This window comes from Bos indicus, chromosome 2 (genome assembly GCF_029378745.1).
Source record: "Bos indicus isolate NIAB-ARS_2022 breed Sahiwal x Tharparkar chromosome 2, NIAB-ARS_B.indTharparkar_mat_pri_1.0, whole genome shotgun sequence".
NCBI classification, from domain to species: Eukaryota; Metazoa; Chordata; class Mammalia; order Artiodactyla; family Bovidae; genus Bos; species Bos indicus.
In genome coordinates, this window is record NC_091761.1 from 22804327 (window position 1) to 22822923 (window position 18597).

The 18597-nt window shown below is 34.8% G+C and overlaps 1 protein-coding gene across 1 annotated transcript in view; it reads left to right on the forward strand.

Moving 5' to 3' along the window:
- Positions 1 to 8279, forward strand: part of SP3 (Sp3 transcription factor) — a 58300-nt gene extending 50021 nt beyond the window's left edge. The window contains exons 6-7 of the mRNA XM_070803198.1: positions 3980 to 4176; positions 6531 to 8279. Coding sequence (XP_070659299.1) covers positions 3980 to 4176; positions 6531 to 6847 — 514 coding nt within the window. The 3' untranslated portion in view covers positions 6848 to 8279. The remainder of the gene's footprint in view (positions 1 to 3979; positions 4177 to 6530) is intronic.
- Positions 8280 to 18597: the final 10318 nt, after the last annotated feature.

Below are 18597 nucleotides of genomic sequence, written 5' to 3' on the forward strand. Positions count from 1 at the left end.
TTATTCACTTGTTTGATTTATTCTTTGAAATGTTTTGGTCAATTTAAATAAATTAGTGTGGAATTTGGTTAGACAACAACTTTTCTGAAGTTTACCCTCATTTTTAGAAGAATTTTCAAGATAAATTATTCATTAAAGTCAAATCTGAGGGTCATAGCTTTGCCTGTGTTTTGTTTATTCTTTTTCTTTAAATTGAAAGTTTCAAATTTATGTTTATTAAACTAAAACATGCTCAAAAAATTCAGAAATATAGAAGACTATTAAAATAATACCTAATTTCTACCCCACTTGAAGATGACTGTTGTAACATATTTGTATTTATCTTTCCAGACTTTAAATATATTTTAAAGTAGAATCACCTTCTCTGTTTTACATGTCTGTTCTTCTTATTTTGAAAATTTTTGTGATCATACTTCCAAGTCTACAAAAAGCTTGCATCAGTTTTTTATGACTATAGTATTCTAGTGTGTGGATGTATAAGAATTTAAAACTTTTGGGGAGTTTATTGTCAATTAATTCTTACACATATGTCTTTGCACATTTGTCTGATTCTTTCATCAGTATAAGTTGGCAGTGGTGGAATTGTTGGATCAAAGGGAAATGTCTCCTACAAAGTTGCATTAATTTATATTCCATCGGTGGTGTATGAGAACGTCTGTTTGCCCACACCCTTGCCAACAATGAATTTTACCATTTTTTAAAACCTTTAAAGTCTGAGAGATGAAAAGTAATGCCTCACTATTCTTTTACATAGTATATTTTTGTTACTTTGTGAGATTGAACATTTTTTGTTGATATTTTACCATTTAAAAATTTTGTAAATTATTTCTGTCTTCTGTGAATCTGTTAATTTGTTTCTGTGTCATATGTGCAGATATTTTTTTCCAGTTTTACATTGCCTTTCCATTTTTTCAGTGGTTTGCAAAATGTGATTGTTTATACAAGTAAGGAGAATTCTCACAGTTTGCAAACTTTTCTTTTAAGCACAAATTTTTTACTTGAGATGCATTGTTATTATGCTATTATTATGTCTTCCTCAAACTGAAGATTATAAAAATACTCATTTTCTAGAACTTCTGTGAGTTCATTTTAAAATAATTTATTCTGAGCAATTAAAATTGAAGTTCTTAAGAAAAAAACTATATTGTTTCTTAGCGCTCATTTGCACAAAATTCAGCTAATATATTCATGATAGGCACAATCATAACATAGGCAGTTGCTACATCCAGTTAATAGAAGCATAACATATAGTAAATCCCATTCCGCAAAGGTGAGATAGATGGCATTTTAGAATATTGGCCTTTTTCTTTCAGCAGTATTCTTTAAAAGAATATAATAGTGTGTGTAAAGTGGCATCTTTAAAGAACTAAATTTTGTTTTTATCTTTTTGAGCAAGGTGTAAAATATAATTAAATATTTAAAAATTATATTTGTTTGGGCATTTAGCGAATATTTATTAAGCAGAACCAGCCTTCAGAAACTTTGAAGAGAGGATAGTAAAATAAATTCTAAGGACATTATTGTTACATAGGCTTTGTGTGAATTAGACCTCAGCCCATTTTTTTGAAAAATAAGTTATTTTGTAAACTCTGTTACTTTCCCTGTCAGCCTTTCAGTTTGTGTTTTGTTTCTCCTGTCCCAGGCAAAAGACTCAATTTACTTTTTTAATCCTTCCACTCAGAATTTAGCTTGCTTCATTGTATCGTTCTGTCTTTGCATTATTAAAATTTTGGGAGCAAGTTTAAGAAGTCAAGAATATGAACTTAAAATTGTTAGTTTTTTTAGGTCATGTAATAGGTAGAGGGATGTAAATATATAAATCAAGAAGAAAACTTATGGTAATCTTTTATTACTTAAAGGTTGTTAAGAAATTTACTTAAGTTCTCTTTCTTCATATCACATGCCATAAGTCCATATCTAGCATATCTATGTCTTGAGTAAAATTTGTCTTTGAATAGAAACTTGAACATGGGTATTGGGCTTTTCTCTTATATTGTATATTTTTGTGTGCCCTGTCTTCATTTTTTTCTTTCTTATATGCCTGTCTCATTTTCAGACAATAAATATGTCTTGTTTCCTTGTAATTCAATTGATGAACAAATATCTTTCCCTGGAATTTTGGTTCTTTGAAAACTCATTTGTTGCAATAATTTATTTTAGTCTTGTGCTTTGTTCCTGCTCTCAGGCTAAAATTTGCAAAGTTAGTACAATAATAGCACTTTTGAATTTATAAAAGACATTGATTCACCTGAGTGGCAGGCTTAGAAGAGAGGCAGGAAGTTATGAGTGTAGAATCAACTGAATTGGGTTCTCTGTGAAATTGCTATGGTGAACACAATATGTAAAATCAGTTTGTACACCAATAGCCACAGACATTGCTCCTTTTCTTTGGGCCATTCAAAAATAAATTTAAAAGAGCTAAACTAAATGGAAATACTGTTGGCTTTGGTTAAGACTTTGGCATTGCAGGTGAGCCAGCAAAACCTATTTCACTCAGCTCAGCTCTTCGAAGAGAGTTGTAGAAATTGGGGGTGGACTGGAGCTGAAACTAGAATTGTGTTAGATTATGACATCCTTGCCCTTGAGACAACAGCATGACTCCTCCTTGTCTTTACTTATGCTATTCCTCTGCCTGGAATGCCTTCCCTCCTTTCTATCTAAATCCTACCCACCTTCTCCACGAAGCCTTCTCTAACTACTGGAGCCCACATTGATGTCTCCCTGTTCAGAACACCTATGGCACCTAACAGCCAGCACTGCACCGTTTAGCACTGTTTGTCCTATGGCAATTTCACATGCTACTGAGTGTGAGTACATTAAAATATAAATGTGGGGAAATATGCATTTTTCCAGTAAAATTTGAGAAACAATAGGTATATATATACAGGAGGATTTGCAGGCTTATGGACGGTTTACAGGCTATATACCTAGACAGATTGTGGGAGGAGGGGAAGTTGGGTGGGGGTCTTAAATGTATCTTTTTTAATCTCAGAGAAACTGTGAAGTTTATATAATAAAATTTCGACAATTGAGTCTAAAATGTCATTTTTTAAAATATAAACTCATTTATTTGTCTTTATTCAGTAACTATCCTTTTTTGTTGTTGTTGAGGTTGAGTAATAACATTTTCTGTAGTGTTTAATACAATTTGAATATCATTTCTGGAATCAAAAATGTTTCCTTCTTGCTTAGGCTAAGATACCTGTTCACCCATCTAAGCACATATCTTCTAAGCCTTGTTCTTGCCATCAAGTACTGAAATGTAACAGATGTAAAACTTTGCAGTCTGGAGAAACTGCATTTTATTTATGTCTCTGATGTATAATTTGGGGTATCTGCATGGTTATTAGTAAGGGAATTTTAACTGTAAGATAATTTTTATTTCATACAATTCTAGGGATCTAAGATGACAGGTTTGTCTAGATTTTTTTCCTCTGGTTTTCTGTAAGTCAGTGTATATTCAGGATGTGGCCATACAAATATGTGAATCAATAATGCATATATCATATTAATTTAAAGCCTGATTAAGGCATCTAATTAATTGTACCTGTGATGAGTTAATGCATCTATTGTTGATTTATTTACTTTTTAAATTAGCTGACATCGTGACTTTGAATAGACCATTTAGTTTTCCTGTACAACTAATTTAATTGAATTGGGTCTATGCATAGAATTTGTGAATGGTTCTGACAAGATAATAAATAGCTTTATTATACACACTGTGTATGAAATGTCCTCTTAAATTATGTATTTCTTGAACATATTTACATTTGGACAGCATTCACATTAGTTGTGGAGTAAAAGAACATGTAAAACTTCCAAATTCTTATTTAAATTGATTTTAAACGGTTTTGGTTTCTGATTGACCGCATGGTGATAATGTCTTCTATTTGAAATTCAGCATGTTGAATATGATGAGTGGTATTGTCCGTTTGAATATTTTCATATAAGTATATATTATTCTGTGTGTGTTTTTTAGAGGTACCAATCTTGGGAAAAAGAAGCAACACATTTGTCATATACCAGGATGTGGTAAAGTCTATGGGAAGACCTCACATCTGAGAGCTCATCTTCGTTGGCATTCTGGGGAGCGCCCATTTATTTGTAACTGGATGTTCTGTGGTAAAAGATTTACTCGAAGTGATGAATTACAGAGGCACAGAAGAACACATACAGGTTACTAATCTTTACTTTTAACAGACAAAAATTAATTATATGGCTACATACTACCTTGAATTTTTTTTTAAGCATAGCTTACTGAACTGAATCTTTTAAAATATGATTGTTTACATCACATTGCTATCTTCAGCAACATCAATTTAAAAACACTTTATTCTAAACAAGCCATATATATGGCTTATCTTATAAAATAATGTTTTATCTTATGCAGACTGTGGTTAGTGTTGTTTTTTTCAGTCAGTTTTTTGTTTTCATTTTATTCAGTGTCTTAAGTCACATTTATCTTCTCATTGTTAATTACGTCAATGTTCTAAATTAGTTGTATGCTTTTACTCTTGATCATTATTTTCTTCCTCCTTAACACTGTAATAATAATTCCTTTTCCTCTGATAATCTCATGTTTTAATATATGTGAAATAAGCAGAAAACTCTTTTCTTTGAGGGGTGATAACCACAGCATCTTTGATGTCAGGATTTTCATTTAATTATGTTTACATAGTGTTTGTATGGTTGTTACATGGAATGGACCTAGGAATGACCCCAATTGAATTCTAACTTAATATAACATACGCAGGTAGTTTTCTCTTACTACTATATAATGATCAATTTGATCATCAGTCTATGCTCAACATTTGAAGAATTGATAAATATATAATGTATTTACAAAGCCTAGAGAGTTTAGAAGGAAGAATTATGGTGAAACCTTGAAATCTCTTAGATCTAAATATATAAAGTAACCCATGAAATATGTAGCAGTGTATTATATGCTCTACTTGTTTTAATTTCTGTCTCATCAGGTAGGTAGACAGGTGAACTTTAGCTGTTTGAAACTGCAACTGGCAATATAAGAAAGTAGATAAAGTATATCTGGAGGCAGAGATCAGTATCACTGGGCTAGTAAGGCATTGTTGGGCATTAAGACCTTAAGATGGGCCTATACTAGAATTTTCCTCAGTGGAATTTGATCAGCAGGATATGAAAAGATACAGTGTAGAAGGGAAGAAAGGTCTGTGATCAAAGTGTAGGAAACACTGTGTTAAAGGTTTGCTATGCGAGCGCCTTCAGGGAGCACCTTCAGTAGTCTCATAGTGAGCACTGTGCGGCTTCAGGTAGGGGAGGTGGTGGCAGCCTCTCATGGTGCCATTTTGTCACTGAGCATCTCCCAGAACTAATGTTTCAAGGGAAACTTTGGGGAATAACCTTCCCAGAAGAATAGTATGCAAATAGAAGAAGTGAGAGCTCCATTTGTCATGAGTGAAGATGAGATTCTGTTAATACATTTCTTTTATGTAGGATTGAGCCATGTTAGAGAGTCCTTGGAAGTTAAGTAGTGGAGACCTTTAAGTATTTAGTTATCTACAAATTACTCTTAAATCCCGTACCACTTAGTACAATGGTAAATTTCTGTACTCTAATAAAATTTGGTATTTAAGGAAGATTTTTCTGGCATTGATTTGTTGGATTGGAGAGGGAAAGCCTAGCATGTCGCTGTAATAGTTGAGGCATGAGGTCTGATGAGGACCTGCTGAGAGGAAAGTTGCTGAAATGAGATAGATAAGACATTTTGAAGAAAATAAGAAAGTATTGGATTTGTTTATTGTATAAGTTCTCTGTGTATTCCTTTTAGTTTGGCCTTTTGCCTTACCTTCTAGTAATCCACCCACATAGTGGGTCTTCAGCATAATAGAAGTTCTGTCTATCCTTTGTGTAAAAAATGTTGTTTTAAAGTACTTTAAAAAATTTTTTTGTTCATGTTGAAAAATAAATTTAGGCATCAGAGTCTTGTTAACTTTAACATCATGATGTATTAAGCTTGCTTTTGATTATTCCAACTGAAATCAGATAACCATCTCCAGTTCTTGGGACTACCCAGTCTTTATTAGATTTCAAGCTTGTGTCTTGGCTTTAATTTTGAAGTACTTTGTGTAGTTACTTGAATTTGCATTTATGAGTTGGAAGGTTAAATATCAGGATCTGACATTTTAATAATATCTGAAGTATAGCTTAAAACTGTAGTTTTCTTTAAAGAAGTATGTTGCAGGTCATCATTTTTAAGCTGGTATCTTATAACATGTTTCAAAACAAACTGTTAGCGTAGTTGAGGTATTAGATTCTTATCTGATATCAGTGTATAGTTTAATAAGTTTGAAGATTGCTTTTCACCCAAAAATAAAGATGATAAATTTATTTTGAAGAAAAAATATTGCAGGGACAGCTCATGAATCAAATACAATTCTAATTGCATTCTGCTCCCTGTCCCTAAAACTGTCAGTCTTAGCTTATTTTCTTTCTCAGAGAACGAGTCTATTAATGTTGAATTTAAAAACTAAGTAACTCAATTTCTTTAACAGGTGAGAAGAAATTTGTTTGTCCAGAATGTTCAAAACGCTTTATGAGAAGTGATCACCTTGCCAAACATATTAAAACACATCAGAATAAAAAAGGTATCCACTCTAGCAGTACAGTGCTGGCATCTGTGGAAGCTGCACGAGATGATACTTTGATTACTGCAGGAGGAACAACACTTATCCTTGCAAATATTCAACAAGGTTCTGTTTCAGGGATAGGAACTGTTAATACTTCCACCACCAGCAATCAAGATATCCTTACCAACACTGAAATACCTTTACAGCTTGTCACAGTTTCTGGAAATGAGACAATGGAGTAAATATTACACAAATACTTATTCATTGTGGTTATTTTTATACAGTAGTGAGAAGAATATTGTTCCTAAGTTCTTAGATATCTTTTTATTGATGTGCAAAAATTTTTGGATTGACAGTAACTTGGTTATACATGACACTGAAATGCCTTACTTTGTATGATATTCCATAGTATATTAAAAATGGTAAAATTGCATGGGTTTTGTAGGTACTTTTGGAATCTAGAAGAAATGAAATTTTACCAAGTTATATAAAGAGAAAATTGAATTTAACAATGCGAATGGTAGTCTAACCAAATGCACCAATCCTGTGTGGTTTAGTGTAAAAATGAGAACATGTTGGTATTTATCTATTGTAAGATAAAAAAGTTGGTGGGTGAAAGAAATCATGTTATGATAAAAAAAATTTTTGTAATTTTCTTGATGACTGGAATTTTTATTATGCATAACTGACAAATCAAGTTTCCAAGCAAATGTTACATAGTGTAGGCTTTACTTAGCTTATCAATTTGTCATTTTGAAGCTAATTATTTTAATTAGGTTAACTATGTACAATATTTTAAGCATTACTCTTGTAAGATTTTGAAAAATACATTTTAACATGGAACTCTAGGGATAGTCACCTTTTAAATCCTGTTGAAAAGCCATGTTTAAGATTTAATTTGCCAAAATAATGTCTTGTTAATATCCTTTCAATAACGAAGTTGGGCAATATAACCAATGTTTAAAAAGGTTTAAAATGTATAGGTTGAGGCATTTGGGTGGTAAGAAAATGTTATAGTGAATTATCCCTTTTCTTGAATATTGGAGGACCAAAAAAATAAGGTTTATTGCGTCTTAGCAGTGATTTTTTTTTTTTTTTAATCCAATCTTGTTTCCAAAAACCACATGTCTGCCAGGGCCTTAAAAGCCATCATGTAAATTACCAGTAAAGTATAACATATGCAAACATAACAAAATCACTTCCATAGTGACGATACTCCAACCATATGGATATTAGTCATAGAGAACTAGAGGTTTTATGATATTTTTTTAAGTCTTTTTTTTTTTTTTTGGTCTAGGTAGTCAGTCTGCACTTAAATATAAACCATTTTCCTTTTTTTGCTTTTTCCCTTAAAATTTATATGTATCCAGTACATTTAATTGAGAAATGTATGTTTTTTATTATGCTGTATTTTCTTTTTATTTTTTAATTATTGTTTATATTTTCAATTATTAAAAATGTACAAAATAAAGTTTCATTGCTGGTCTTGTAAGAGCTATACAATTTTCTTAAATGTATACCTATAACTGCAGCAGTTCACCTATTTCAAAAATTTGGAATTCTGTTCATTTGTTATTCTTAAGACCACCTCAAATTTAAAGGCTACCTTATTGTACGTTTAAAGTGTATTATAACAGTGTGGTAGTTAATAAAACACTATTTTTTTTCTTTTGAGTTTGTTGTATTCCTGTGCATTTAAAATAATTGCAGTGGTATGGGGTGAGAAAATTGGTATGGTTTATTTTTCTTAGCATTTTATTTGCAGATTCTTGATTTCAGACACTGAAATTATTATAAACATATATATTAAAGGGAAGAGTAGAGGCTCCTGGAGATTACTTTTTTTCATCTAAGAATGAGCTTAGGAAATAGAACTTCTGAAAAAAATCTTTTAACTCTCAGCCTACATTGATTCGTAGGAATTTTATCAGTCCATTTTGCAAAACCTTGTTTTTTGTTTCCCCTGTTAAAGCAATGCAGAATATTTTGATTTATCAAAAATTTGAGTTTACTTGAAGATTCTTAAGAATGATAACATAAAACAGCTTTGGTAACCATGACGAGAGTTATTTGAAAAGGTGGTTTTTTAATTTATGTGTATTTAATCATAAAGGCAGGGTAAGAGGGAAGGAAAAATAAACAGGATATTAATGTGAATATTTTAGATATTTTAAAATATCCAGTTACTCTACATGTATAGAGTAGGATTAAAGATTTCCATTGTCTGTTTTCCGGGCCCAATCTGATACTGTCAGTAATACTAATATTTTTGAGTGCTTAGGACAACACTAGATACACATAAAAACAAAGTTTTTCTAAATGTGAGATTTAAGCTTGTGATGCAGAATAAGAAGTATTACTTGGAATAGTGAACATTAATGAATGTACATTTATTTTGAAGTTACAGGGCTAGAATTTGAATCTTTAAACTCCTTTAAATAATTTTTAGAATTTAAAAAATTATGTTGAGTATGTGAAGAGGATTACATGAGAAGGTTGCTCACTTGAGAAATTACCCATTAAATCAGGAGATTAAAAAACCTTTTTAGAGTGATGGCGTAGCTGCTGTTGTTGTTTTTAATTGGAGGGTAGTTTACAATGTTGTGTTAGTTTCTGGGGCTGTTTTTAATACTGAAGATTTATAATAAGTTTATAGAGAGTTTTCAATCTGAGTTTCCAAGCAAATTTTATCACTTCTTAGAGCATGAATGCAATGAAGAAAGTAAGTAGTCTTAAAAATTGTTTAAATAAATTTTTAGATTTTTTTTGGAGAGCCTGCCTGGAATATACCAGTAAAATTTGGGTGTTTGCCTAACAAAAAAATGAAAGTTAGTATTCAACCTCAGCCAAGGTGACTTTAAATATTTCTGTTTTTTTAATAGAAAAAATGTTTAATACATTCTGGAAACTTACTATTTGAAGAATTACCCTAAAGTAATTTTTTTCTAGTTAAATAAAATCTCTTAGTATTATGTATGGGTGTAATGTTTTAGTGTAAATTTCCTCTTCAGTAGGTGTTTTCAGCAATTGCTTTGTTTTTGTCAAGGCTAGAGTTAGTACATACTCAGTATATTTACATACAAATAATTCCTGTTTATCAGAACATATTCATTTAGTGGACTAGGCGTCTGTACACTATACCTCAATTTAAAGAAAGTATTACTTGAGAAAATTTTATTTTCTGTAGATTGATACTTAATGACTTTGAGAAGTAATTCACTTAACTTAAAAAAGAACATAAAGCTTTAGAAAAGTACCTCAATTACAAAAAGGTGCCCTGTAAGTAACTTTGGGCAAAATAGTGAAGATGCTTAAATTATTTCAAAATAGTGAAAACATTCTAAGTAGTAAAAATACATTTAAGGTGAAGGCATGTCAAACATATTTCAAATAGGTCTTAGTATTCATTAGAAAATGCTGGGAGTATTTAACAATCCACAGGCCTAACTTCATCCCTGACCTAAATCTACATATCTGGAGATGGAGCGTATATATACATGACCATTGAAAGGTGGTGGTTTGAACTGCAGGGGTCTGCTTATACATGGCTATTTTTCAGTTGTAAATATTACAGTACAGTCTGGTTGGTCGAATCCACACGTTACAAATCAGTCAGAGAGGGCCAATTATAAGTAATATGTAGATTAACTCCCGTGTTCTAGGGTCAACTGTATTTTTAACAACTCCTCAAGTAGCTCGCAGCAGCAGCAGCAGCAAGTAGCTCTCATAAACACTCCTGAGTTAAAACCATAACTAGAAAAAGTGTCCCCTTGTATCTTAATTGTAGTTAGGATTGTATTACTTGAAAATTTCTGTCTTATTAAAAATTTCAGTATTGTTTGAAATGTGAGATTATTACTAACATTTTGTTTTAAAATATATGTGTTGGTCATGCTACCCTACTAGTAGGCAATTTGGTTTTCAGTTTTAATTATGTTAAGTAGATAAGAATTGTTTTCAATGTAAGAACAATTTGTTTCACTAAATAGTATTTTTAAAACTTTTTGCCATGAGTGAATAAGAAGTAAGTCTTTTATAGTCTGATAATCAGCACAAAACGAAATTGGTTGATACCTTGGAAACAAAACTTGATATTTAGTGAAGTCTCTCAGTCATGTCCGACTCTTTGCGACCCCATGGACACCAGGCTCCTCCATTCATGGGATTTTCTAGGCAAGAGTACTGGAGTGGGGTGCCATTTCCTTCTCCAGGGAATCTTCCTGACCCAGGGATCGAACCCAGGTCTCTCCCACATTGTAGACAGACGCTTTACCGTCTGAGCCACCAAGGAAGATATTTAGTAAAATCATCTTTTTTATTTAGTGTTGGGAGACAGATAATACTTGGCCCCTTGTCTTGTTCAGGCAGATTTGTATATAATCATATACTTTGTGAATATGTGCTAGTGGCAGATACAAAGTGCTCTCAAAACTAGAGGGAGAATTCTGCATGTAGAAGTCTGAAAAATTTAGGCGGAGGAAATGGCTCAATTCAATTTGCTTTGGATGACGGGGAATTGTGAGGGATGGCGTGGGAATATATTGGAGGAGGGGCTGTCACATTGAGAAGGAGTTCATAGTACAATCTTTACCAGTGATTCCTAGTGTTTATGGGATCATAGGCCTTCTTAGAAAATGGCCACACTTACGGAATTGGTGGAGGAAGAGGAGTTGTCAAGGAGACTGACATAGAAACTCAGTGTCAAGATGGTGAAAACAGAGGCAGGCCAGAGGTTCAGTCAGAAGAAAAGACAAAAGATTTTGGCCCGGCAATGAGTTGTCAACTGATCTGTGTTAGAGTAACTGGGTCAAAGATGACACAGGAAAAGAGGCTATGGAGACAGCAAGCATGGGCTGTTCGTAAGTTTAGTGGTGAAGAGGAGAAAGATGGGCAGATGTACGGCTCAGTCAGAATTTAAAAAATGCTTGAAAAAGTTCCTGATATATAAAGTGACATACTGATAAATATTAAGAAAATAGACTATAAAGGAATTTAGCCTCTGAGCTACTCAGAGATAACTTATTTCCTTTGAAAAATATCAAAATTGGAGTTGAAATTTAGAAAAAACTGCATGATTTGCTGATATGTAACATTTATACCATTTTATTATAAATTTAAGATATATTGATATACTGAAAAAGAGGTCTCCATTTCTTTTGGCTTTCCTCTCCCCACCCCCCAGCTGTTTAACAACATTGCCTCTCCTAAGTCCATATTAAGCTGCATGTTAGATGTGATATTGGGTAGGTTTCTTGCCTTTAACACCTAATTTTCATCACCCATAAAAAGGGGATAACAATAGTAATCCTTCATAGGATTGTTGGGAGGGTTAAAATGGAAGCAGAGAATAAATGTCTCCTCCCTGTATCCCCCATACATCTCTTCTTTAACTCTGAAGACTTCACTTTTCTGTAGTGAAGAAGTATCCATCGTTTAAACATGGCTCATGCACTGATTTCTCATCTTGAGAATGAGGGGACGTTTCAGTGCCAAAATCTGAAGAGAGCTATAGAATCTAAATTGATAGTGAACAATGTGTCTAAAGTGACTGCCTCATCAGAAAGAAAGGAGTAAGAATGAAGCACAAATTATTTCTCCAAAAATAGGGTATAGCTTTTAGGATATCTGCCCAACTTAGGTCCCATTTTCTGAATACTACTCTTTGCCACCTTCAGGGGCGAGCTGTTTAGATGATTGGACACGGAGTGGATATCTGGTCAAATTTGAGCCAAGTAGATGTTTTCTCCCAAGAATTTGAAATGGAAAACGAATGTCTTGGGAAGTTGCATTTGGAACCTACATGTGAAGCAGAAGGAATAAGACGAGAGACTGTACAATTCCAGAAGAAAAAGATGAAGAGAACAGCTGCCTTGATTCCTGATACTTTGTGCTTTTATTCCAATTTTTTATGCCTGTTCATTTCCTGCTCCTGGGTTCTCATGAGGTAATCTCAAAACCTTCCAGAGACCCACTTTTACCTTAGGTATTTCTTAAATTTGAGAGGCTGGTTTCCAAATAGTGCCAACTAAAACATCTTGAGATACAATTTCTACTTAAATACACTGCTTGAAATAGTTGATGAGTTAGTGCTGTAGAAAATACCAACAAAAAGTCATGGTTAGTGCCAGACCAGATTTAGACAAGAACTGTAGAGCCTGAAAGAGTCAGAAAGGGTGAGTCTTGAAGAGCTAATAAGATGTGCCCAGGAGAACAGATGAAAAGGCCTAGAAGTCCATCTGCAGTCTGAGGACTCTTACCAAAGGGCTGTATATTTGTGTCTGTTTTTGGTCTTAAGGATCACTGCCTTCTTGCCAACGTTAGCACTCTGGTTAGCGCACCTCACCACGTGGTCTTTATATTTTCATCATGTCTTTGGACTCAGGGGAAGTTTGGCTTTTAATTGTGTTTACTCAGTCGCTTAGCTTCCTCACATGCAGATCCTTTAAAAATTCTTCGTTATTTGCATCTTTCCCGTTTTTACTGTTGATAACTTTGTGTAGCTTTTTCATCTTGAATCATTTAGTAAAGGTGAAAACTTCCACAGAATAATAGAGTGCGCAGATTTTGGACTCAGGCACATGTGGGTTTATGTCCTGGCTCTGCTGATTACTAGCTGTGTGACCAGGCACTCTACCTTTCCACCCTTGGCCTCAGTTTTTTAGAATGTAAAGTGGGGGTAATAGTAGCATCATCTTCATAAGGATAATGGAGGACATTAAATAAGTTAATGCATGAAAACCACTTCCCACAGTGCCTGGCACATAGTTAAGTATTAGTAAATGTTAGCCTTAGAGAAATCAATAATCTTCCTACACTTGGAAATAATTATCCCCATCTTGTATATTAATTTGTTCATTCACTTAGATCCACTTAGTTGTCAGCAAACATTAACAAAATTGCTAGTATTGTGCCTTTTTGGTGAAACAGTTCAAATATATAGAAAAAAATATAGAAAAGCATATAACAAATAACCTGTGTATCCAGCTTTTACAGTCTTAATCATTTTACACACAGTTTCTTGTTTCTTTTAAAGAAATGATTGTAGCTATAGGTGAAATCTATATAGTCCTATATCATTCCGTCTCTCTCTTTTCACCCACGGGGGTAACTGCTGCTCTGAATTTGATGTTCACCAGAATGATACCATGAATGATTTTAAATGCTTACTGTATGTGTGCATATATAGGGTGGTTTTTATGTTTTTGAAACTATATGAAATGGTATCTTACTGTACGTAATCTTTGGGGACTTGTTTTTTTTCACTCATGTTTTTGAGATGTATCTGTGTTACATGTTTCTCTAAATTACTCATTTTTAATGCTATATAGTTCATTGAGTATATCACAGTTTATCCATTTTCTTGTTGATGCACATTTCAGTTATTTCCAGTATTTGTCTATTATAAACAATGCTGCAATGAAATACTTGATATGTTTCCTTGTGCATGTGTGTGAGTGTTTCTCTTAGATACGTATCTACAAGTTCAGTCACTGGCCAGTAAGATATTCTTATCTTCAAATTTGCCAGGTACTGCCAAATTGATCTCCACTGTATGCGCCAAATTCCATTCCTAGCGGCAGTGCTTAGGAGTTCACATTTCCCCACACTCTTCCCAAATCCTTGGCCTCGGTAGATATTTCTTTCCAATTGGAAAAAAAACGCAATTTTATTTTGCAGTCTGACAGAGTGCTTTAAAATCCATCTGGGAGTAAAACAAGCAGGTGTAAGAAGTTAAAAAGGAATCAGGAAAACAGTCATGTATTTATAAAGATACCAGTACTGATAGGCATTATTAAACATAATATTAAACTATAGCAGAAACAATGCATGTTTTTCTTCCTGGTTCCAGCTTTTAGCTCTCATTCAACCCCTGCCTTGGTATGGCACTCCCCACGGCCTCTCACTGTAGGCATCTCTTCACACAGTATACAACCCTCAGATTGAATATTGGAAAGAGGGCTCAGGCCCAGCTGGGTGTTTGCTTCACCCAGAAGGAGGCTGGGAGTGTAGTCAGCTGCACTGCGGCCTCTTTGCCCTGTTTTCTCCAATTCTTTCTCCTCTTTTTCCACTCCTGTTCAAATTCAAGTAGTTAGATCAGCCTACCAGCTACGGAAGCCCGCTTCAAACTGGGGTAATCCTTTTTTGCAGAGACCCTAGTGTTGCCACTTAAATGTATAATATATTCATATGTATATCTCCATCCCTATATGAATGACAAATAAATCATGACTTTGATTCTGATTTCTCTGTATTCTGGTGAGGTTGAGCAAGCATATTTTTTTTTATTAACCCATGTTTCCTCTGAAGGAAATTATTTGACTTTTTCACCATTTGCTTTTTTGGTGATTTTTATTTTGCATTGATTTTTAAGCATTCTTAATAATAATATTCCAGATACATATTATTTTAGATATATATGGGAAAATAATCCTTTTCCCAGTCTGCATCTTATCTTCTAACTTTGTTTATGGTATCTTTTATGTGTGGTAGTGTTCTACCAAAGTTTTATTGAAGCTCTAGTTGTAGCTTTTCTGTCTTTCCCAATAAATTCTCTGCCTGGTGTCATAAAAATATTTTTTCTCTAAAAACTTTATTATTTTTGCCTTTCAACTTGACTCATTAGTCCACTTTGAAATTATTTTTGTTTCTGGTGTGCAATTCCTAATACTGTCCATGTGGGTTACCAGTTGTCTTAGCACAGTTTATTGAATGACCCAGCATTTCCCCACTAATCGTAATGCTGTGCTGTGCTTGCTTTGCCCAGCACAATTGTAATGTTACCTCTTCATTTATCAAGTTTTCATTTGTGTATGGGTCTATTCCTTGATTTCTTTCTGCATGTTCTGTGCTGAGACCATACCATCAATACCATGGCCTTCACATCTTGATGTCTCTGCCCACCCCTTATGTGTCCTTCAGAGTTGTTCTGACTGTTCCTATCCATGGACATTCTTTATCTCCAGTTATTCAAGTCTACTTTAATGTCCTTTTTTATAAGTGACTGTTTTCTCTTTGAAAGGTCTTAACACGTCTTACATTTATTCCTATGTAATTTTTTTTTCCTGGGGAATAGGCTTTTTCAAAGTTATTGTTTAAATTGATCAGTGTTGATCTATACAAATGCTACTGATCTTTATAAATTGATTTTGTCTGATTATTCCACATAATTCCTTTGCTAGTTCTAATAGTTTACCTATAGATGCCCTAAGATGTTTTTTATGGAGACAGTCACATTGACCTCAAATAATAAAAGATTTGTCTCTTCAATTCCAATTCTGTTACCTCTTTTTTTTTCTTTCTTCTTTTTAAGTAACTTATTGCATTAGCAGCTTAATACTAGCTAGAATTGGTGGTAAGATACATTTCTGTTCTAATACTTTTCTTTTCCACGCGTAACCCTATTGATTCTTCTGTTCTCTGCTTGGTACTTGGGATAAAAAATGATCAATTCATAGTTCCTGTCCTGAAGGATATAGTTTAGGCTGATGACATTCTGACTATAATTACCTTTCTGACTTAAAAAAAATTCTATCTGGTTTCTCTATTTTCATGTACATTTTCCAGTATAGCAATACAGTCCCTTTATTTCAAAGTTAGGGGAAGATTGAATTTTTTTTTTTAAACACATAATTCTCTAAAAGCTACAGCATAACCCTGCTAACTGTCCACAGATGTGACATCTGGAACATCACACACCAAGCATGCCAGAGCCTCATGTGGGCCCTCTTGTCTGCTTGGCACAGGGCTATATACATGAGGGCACCTAGGAAAGCTTTTATGACATTCAAAGAAAGAGCATAGCAGCTGACTTACTCAGGCTCTACTGTTAAGCTCAAGGCTTACTTGATAGGCCAGATTCAGGGGAGGGGAAGAGCAAAGTAAGAGTGGCTTATGGGGGTCTTTCTGGCCAGAGTCTTTTCAAATTTATTCCACTACTGGAGACAGTGAGTCACCCCGGAAGTGGAAATTAGAGACTACAAGACAGCAGTAAATGCACACAACCAACTTTCTCTTCACAGTGAATGAAGAAGGAAAAATTAATAATCCTGCTCAGTAAAATCATTACTCGGATGTCACAAGGCGGAAGGGGCAGGAGGTGTCAACGCCACCCAAAGCCAGGGGGCTTGTAATGTCTGGCTCCTCTTGGCTGGTCTGCTTTCTTCTTCAACTGCCAAAAGATAAAGGGACAGCTTTGAGATACTGTTTGTGTCCTAGAATTTAAGATTGGGACAAAGGAGAGGCTTGAAGAAAGGAAGTGAGCAGCAGGAGAATCGTAGGAAGGGACTTGGCCTTCGGCCTTGGTGCTGGGCATGCTCTGACCCATCTACACAGAAAGAAACTGAATTTTCACAGGAGTCAACTTCCTGATGCTGGTCTAGAGTTTTACCAGTTCTTGAAGGTGGCTTTTGGGACTCTCCCCTGGAGTCTTTGTTCTTTTTTTTTTTTTTTTTTTAATTTTTATGTGTTTATTTATTTTTGGCTGTGCTGGATCTTCATTGCTGTGCAGAGCAGAATACATCATGAGAAACACTGGGCTGGAAGAAGCACAAGCTGGAATCAAGATTGCCGGGAGAAATATCAATAACCTCAGATATGCAGATAACACCACCCTTATGGCAGAAAGTGAAGAGGAACTAAAAAGCCTCTTGATGAAAGTGAAAGAGGAGAGTGAACAAGTTGGCTTAAAGCTCAACATTCAGAAAACGAAGATCATGGCATCTGGTCCCATCACTTCATGGGAAATAGATGGGGAAACAGTGGAAACCGTGTCAGACTTTATTTTGGGGGGCTCCAAAATCACTGCAGATGGTGATTACAGCCATGAAATTAAAAGACGCTTACTCCTTGGAAGGAAAGTTATGATCAACCTAGATAGCATATTGAAAAGCAGAGACATTACTTTGCCAACAAAGGTCCGTCTAGTCAAGGCTATGGTTTTTCCAGTGGTCATGTATGGATGTGAGAGTTGGACTGTGAAGAAAGCTGAGTGCTGAAGAATTGATGCTTTTGAACTGTGGTGTTGGAAAAGACTCTTGAGAGTCCCTTGGACTGCTAGGAGATCCAACCAGTCCATTCTAAAGGAGATCAGTCCTGGGTGTTCTTTGGAAGGACTGATGCTAAAGCTGAAACTCCAGTACTTTGGCCAGCTCATGCGAAGAGTTGACTCATTGGAAAAGACTCTGATGCTGGGAGGGATTGGGGGCAGGAGGAGAAGGGGATGACAGAGGATGAGATGGCTGGATGGCATCACCGACTCGATGGACGTGAGTCTGAGTGAACTCCGGGAGTTGGTGATAGACAGGGAGGCCTAGCGCCCTAGCGTGCTAGGGGGGTCGCAAAGAGTCGGACACGACTGAGCGACTGAACTGAATGAACCCTTACTAATCTACTCTCCACATAGCAGCCCAGAATGATTTAAAAATATATATTTCTCTGTCCTTAAAACTCTTTATTGGCACTTCAGTGGCAGCCTGAGTCTTTGCATTGGGCTGGTTGGGCCTCCTCAGAAGTGTCTGTCCCTCTCTCGCTGGGTGTTTTAGCCACAACCGTTATCTCGCTTCCTCAGACACCTTACCTTCCTTCCAGCTTGCCTCTGGGCTCATGCCTTCTGTCAGGATGCATTATGACATTTGCGGGCTCTAGGCACTTTTGCCTTTATAGGCTCCTTCATAAATAGTAAAAAACAAAAAAAAACATGTATTTGATGATGACATTGATACGAAGATGAATGTAATCCAGGTTGGATTTTTCTCTTTTTCTGCTTTCTATCAAGATGAAAATCACATAACACAACCATTTAAAAATGTCCAATCCAGTGGCATGTAATATAGTCACCGTGTTTCGCAGCCACTCCCTCTGTCTAGTTCCAAAACATTGCCACAAAGAGAGACCCTGTACCCATTAAGCAGTTACTTTCCTCCTAGTCTCTGAGAACGGCTCTTCAGCTTCCTGTCTCCATGGATGTACCTATTCTGGATATTTCATGTAAGTG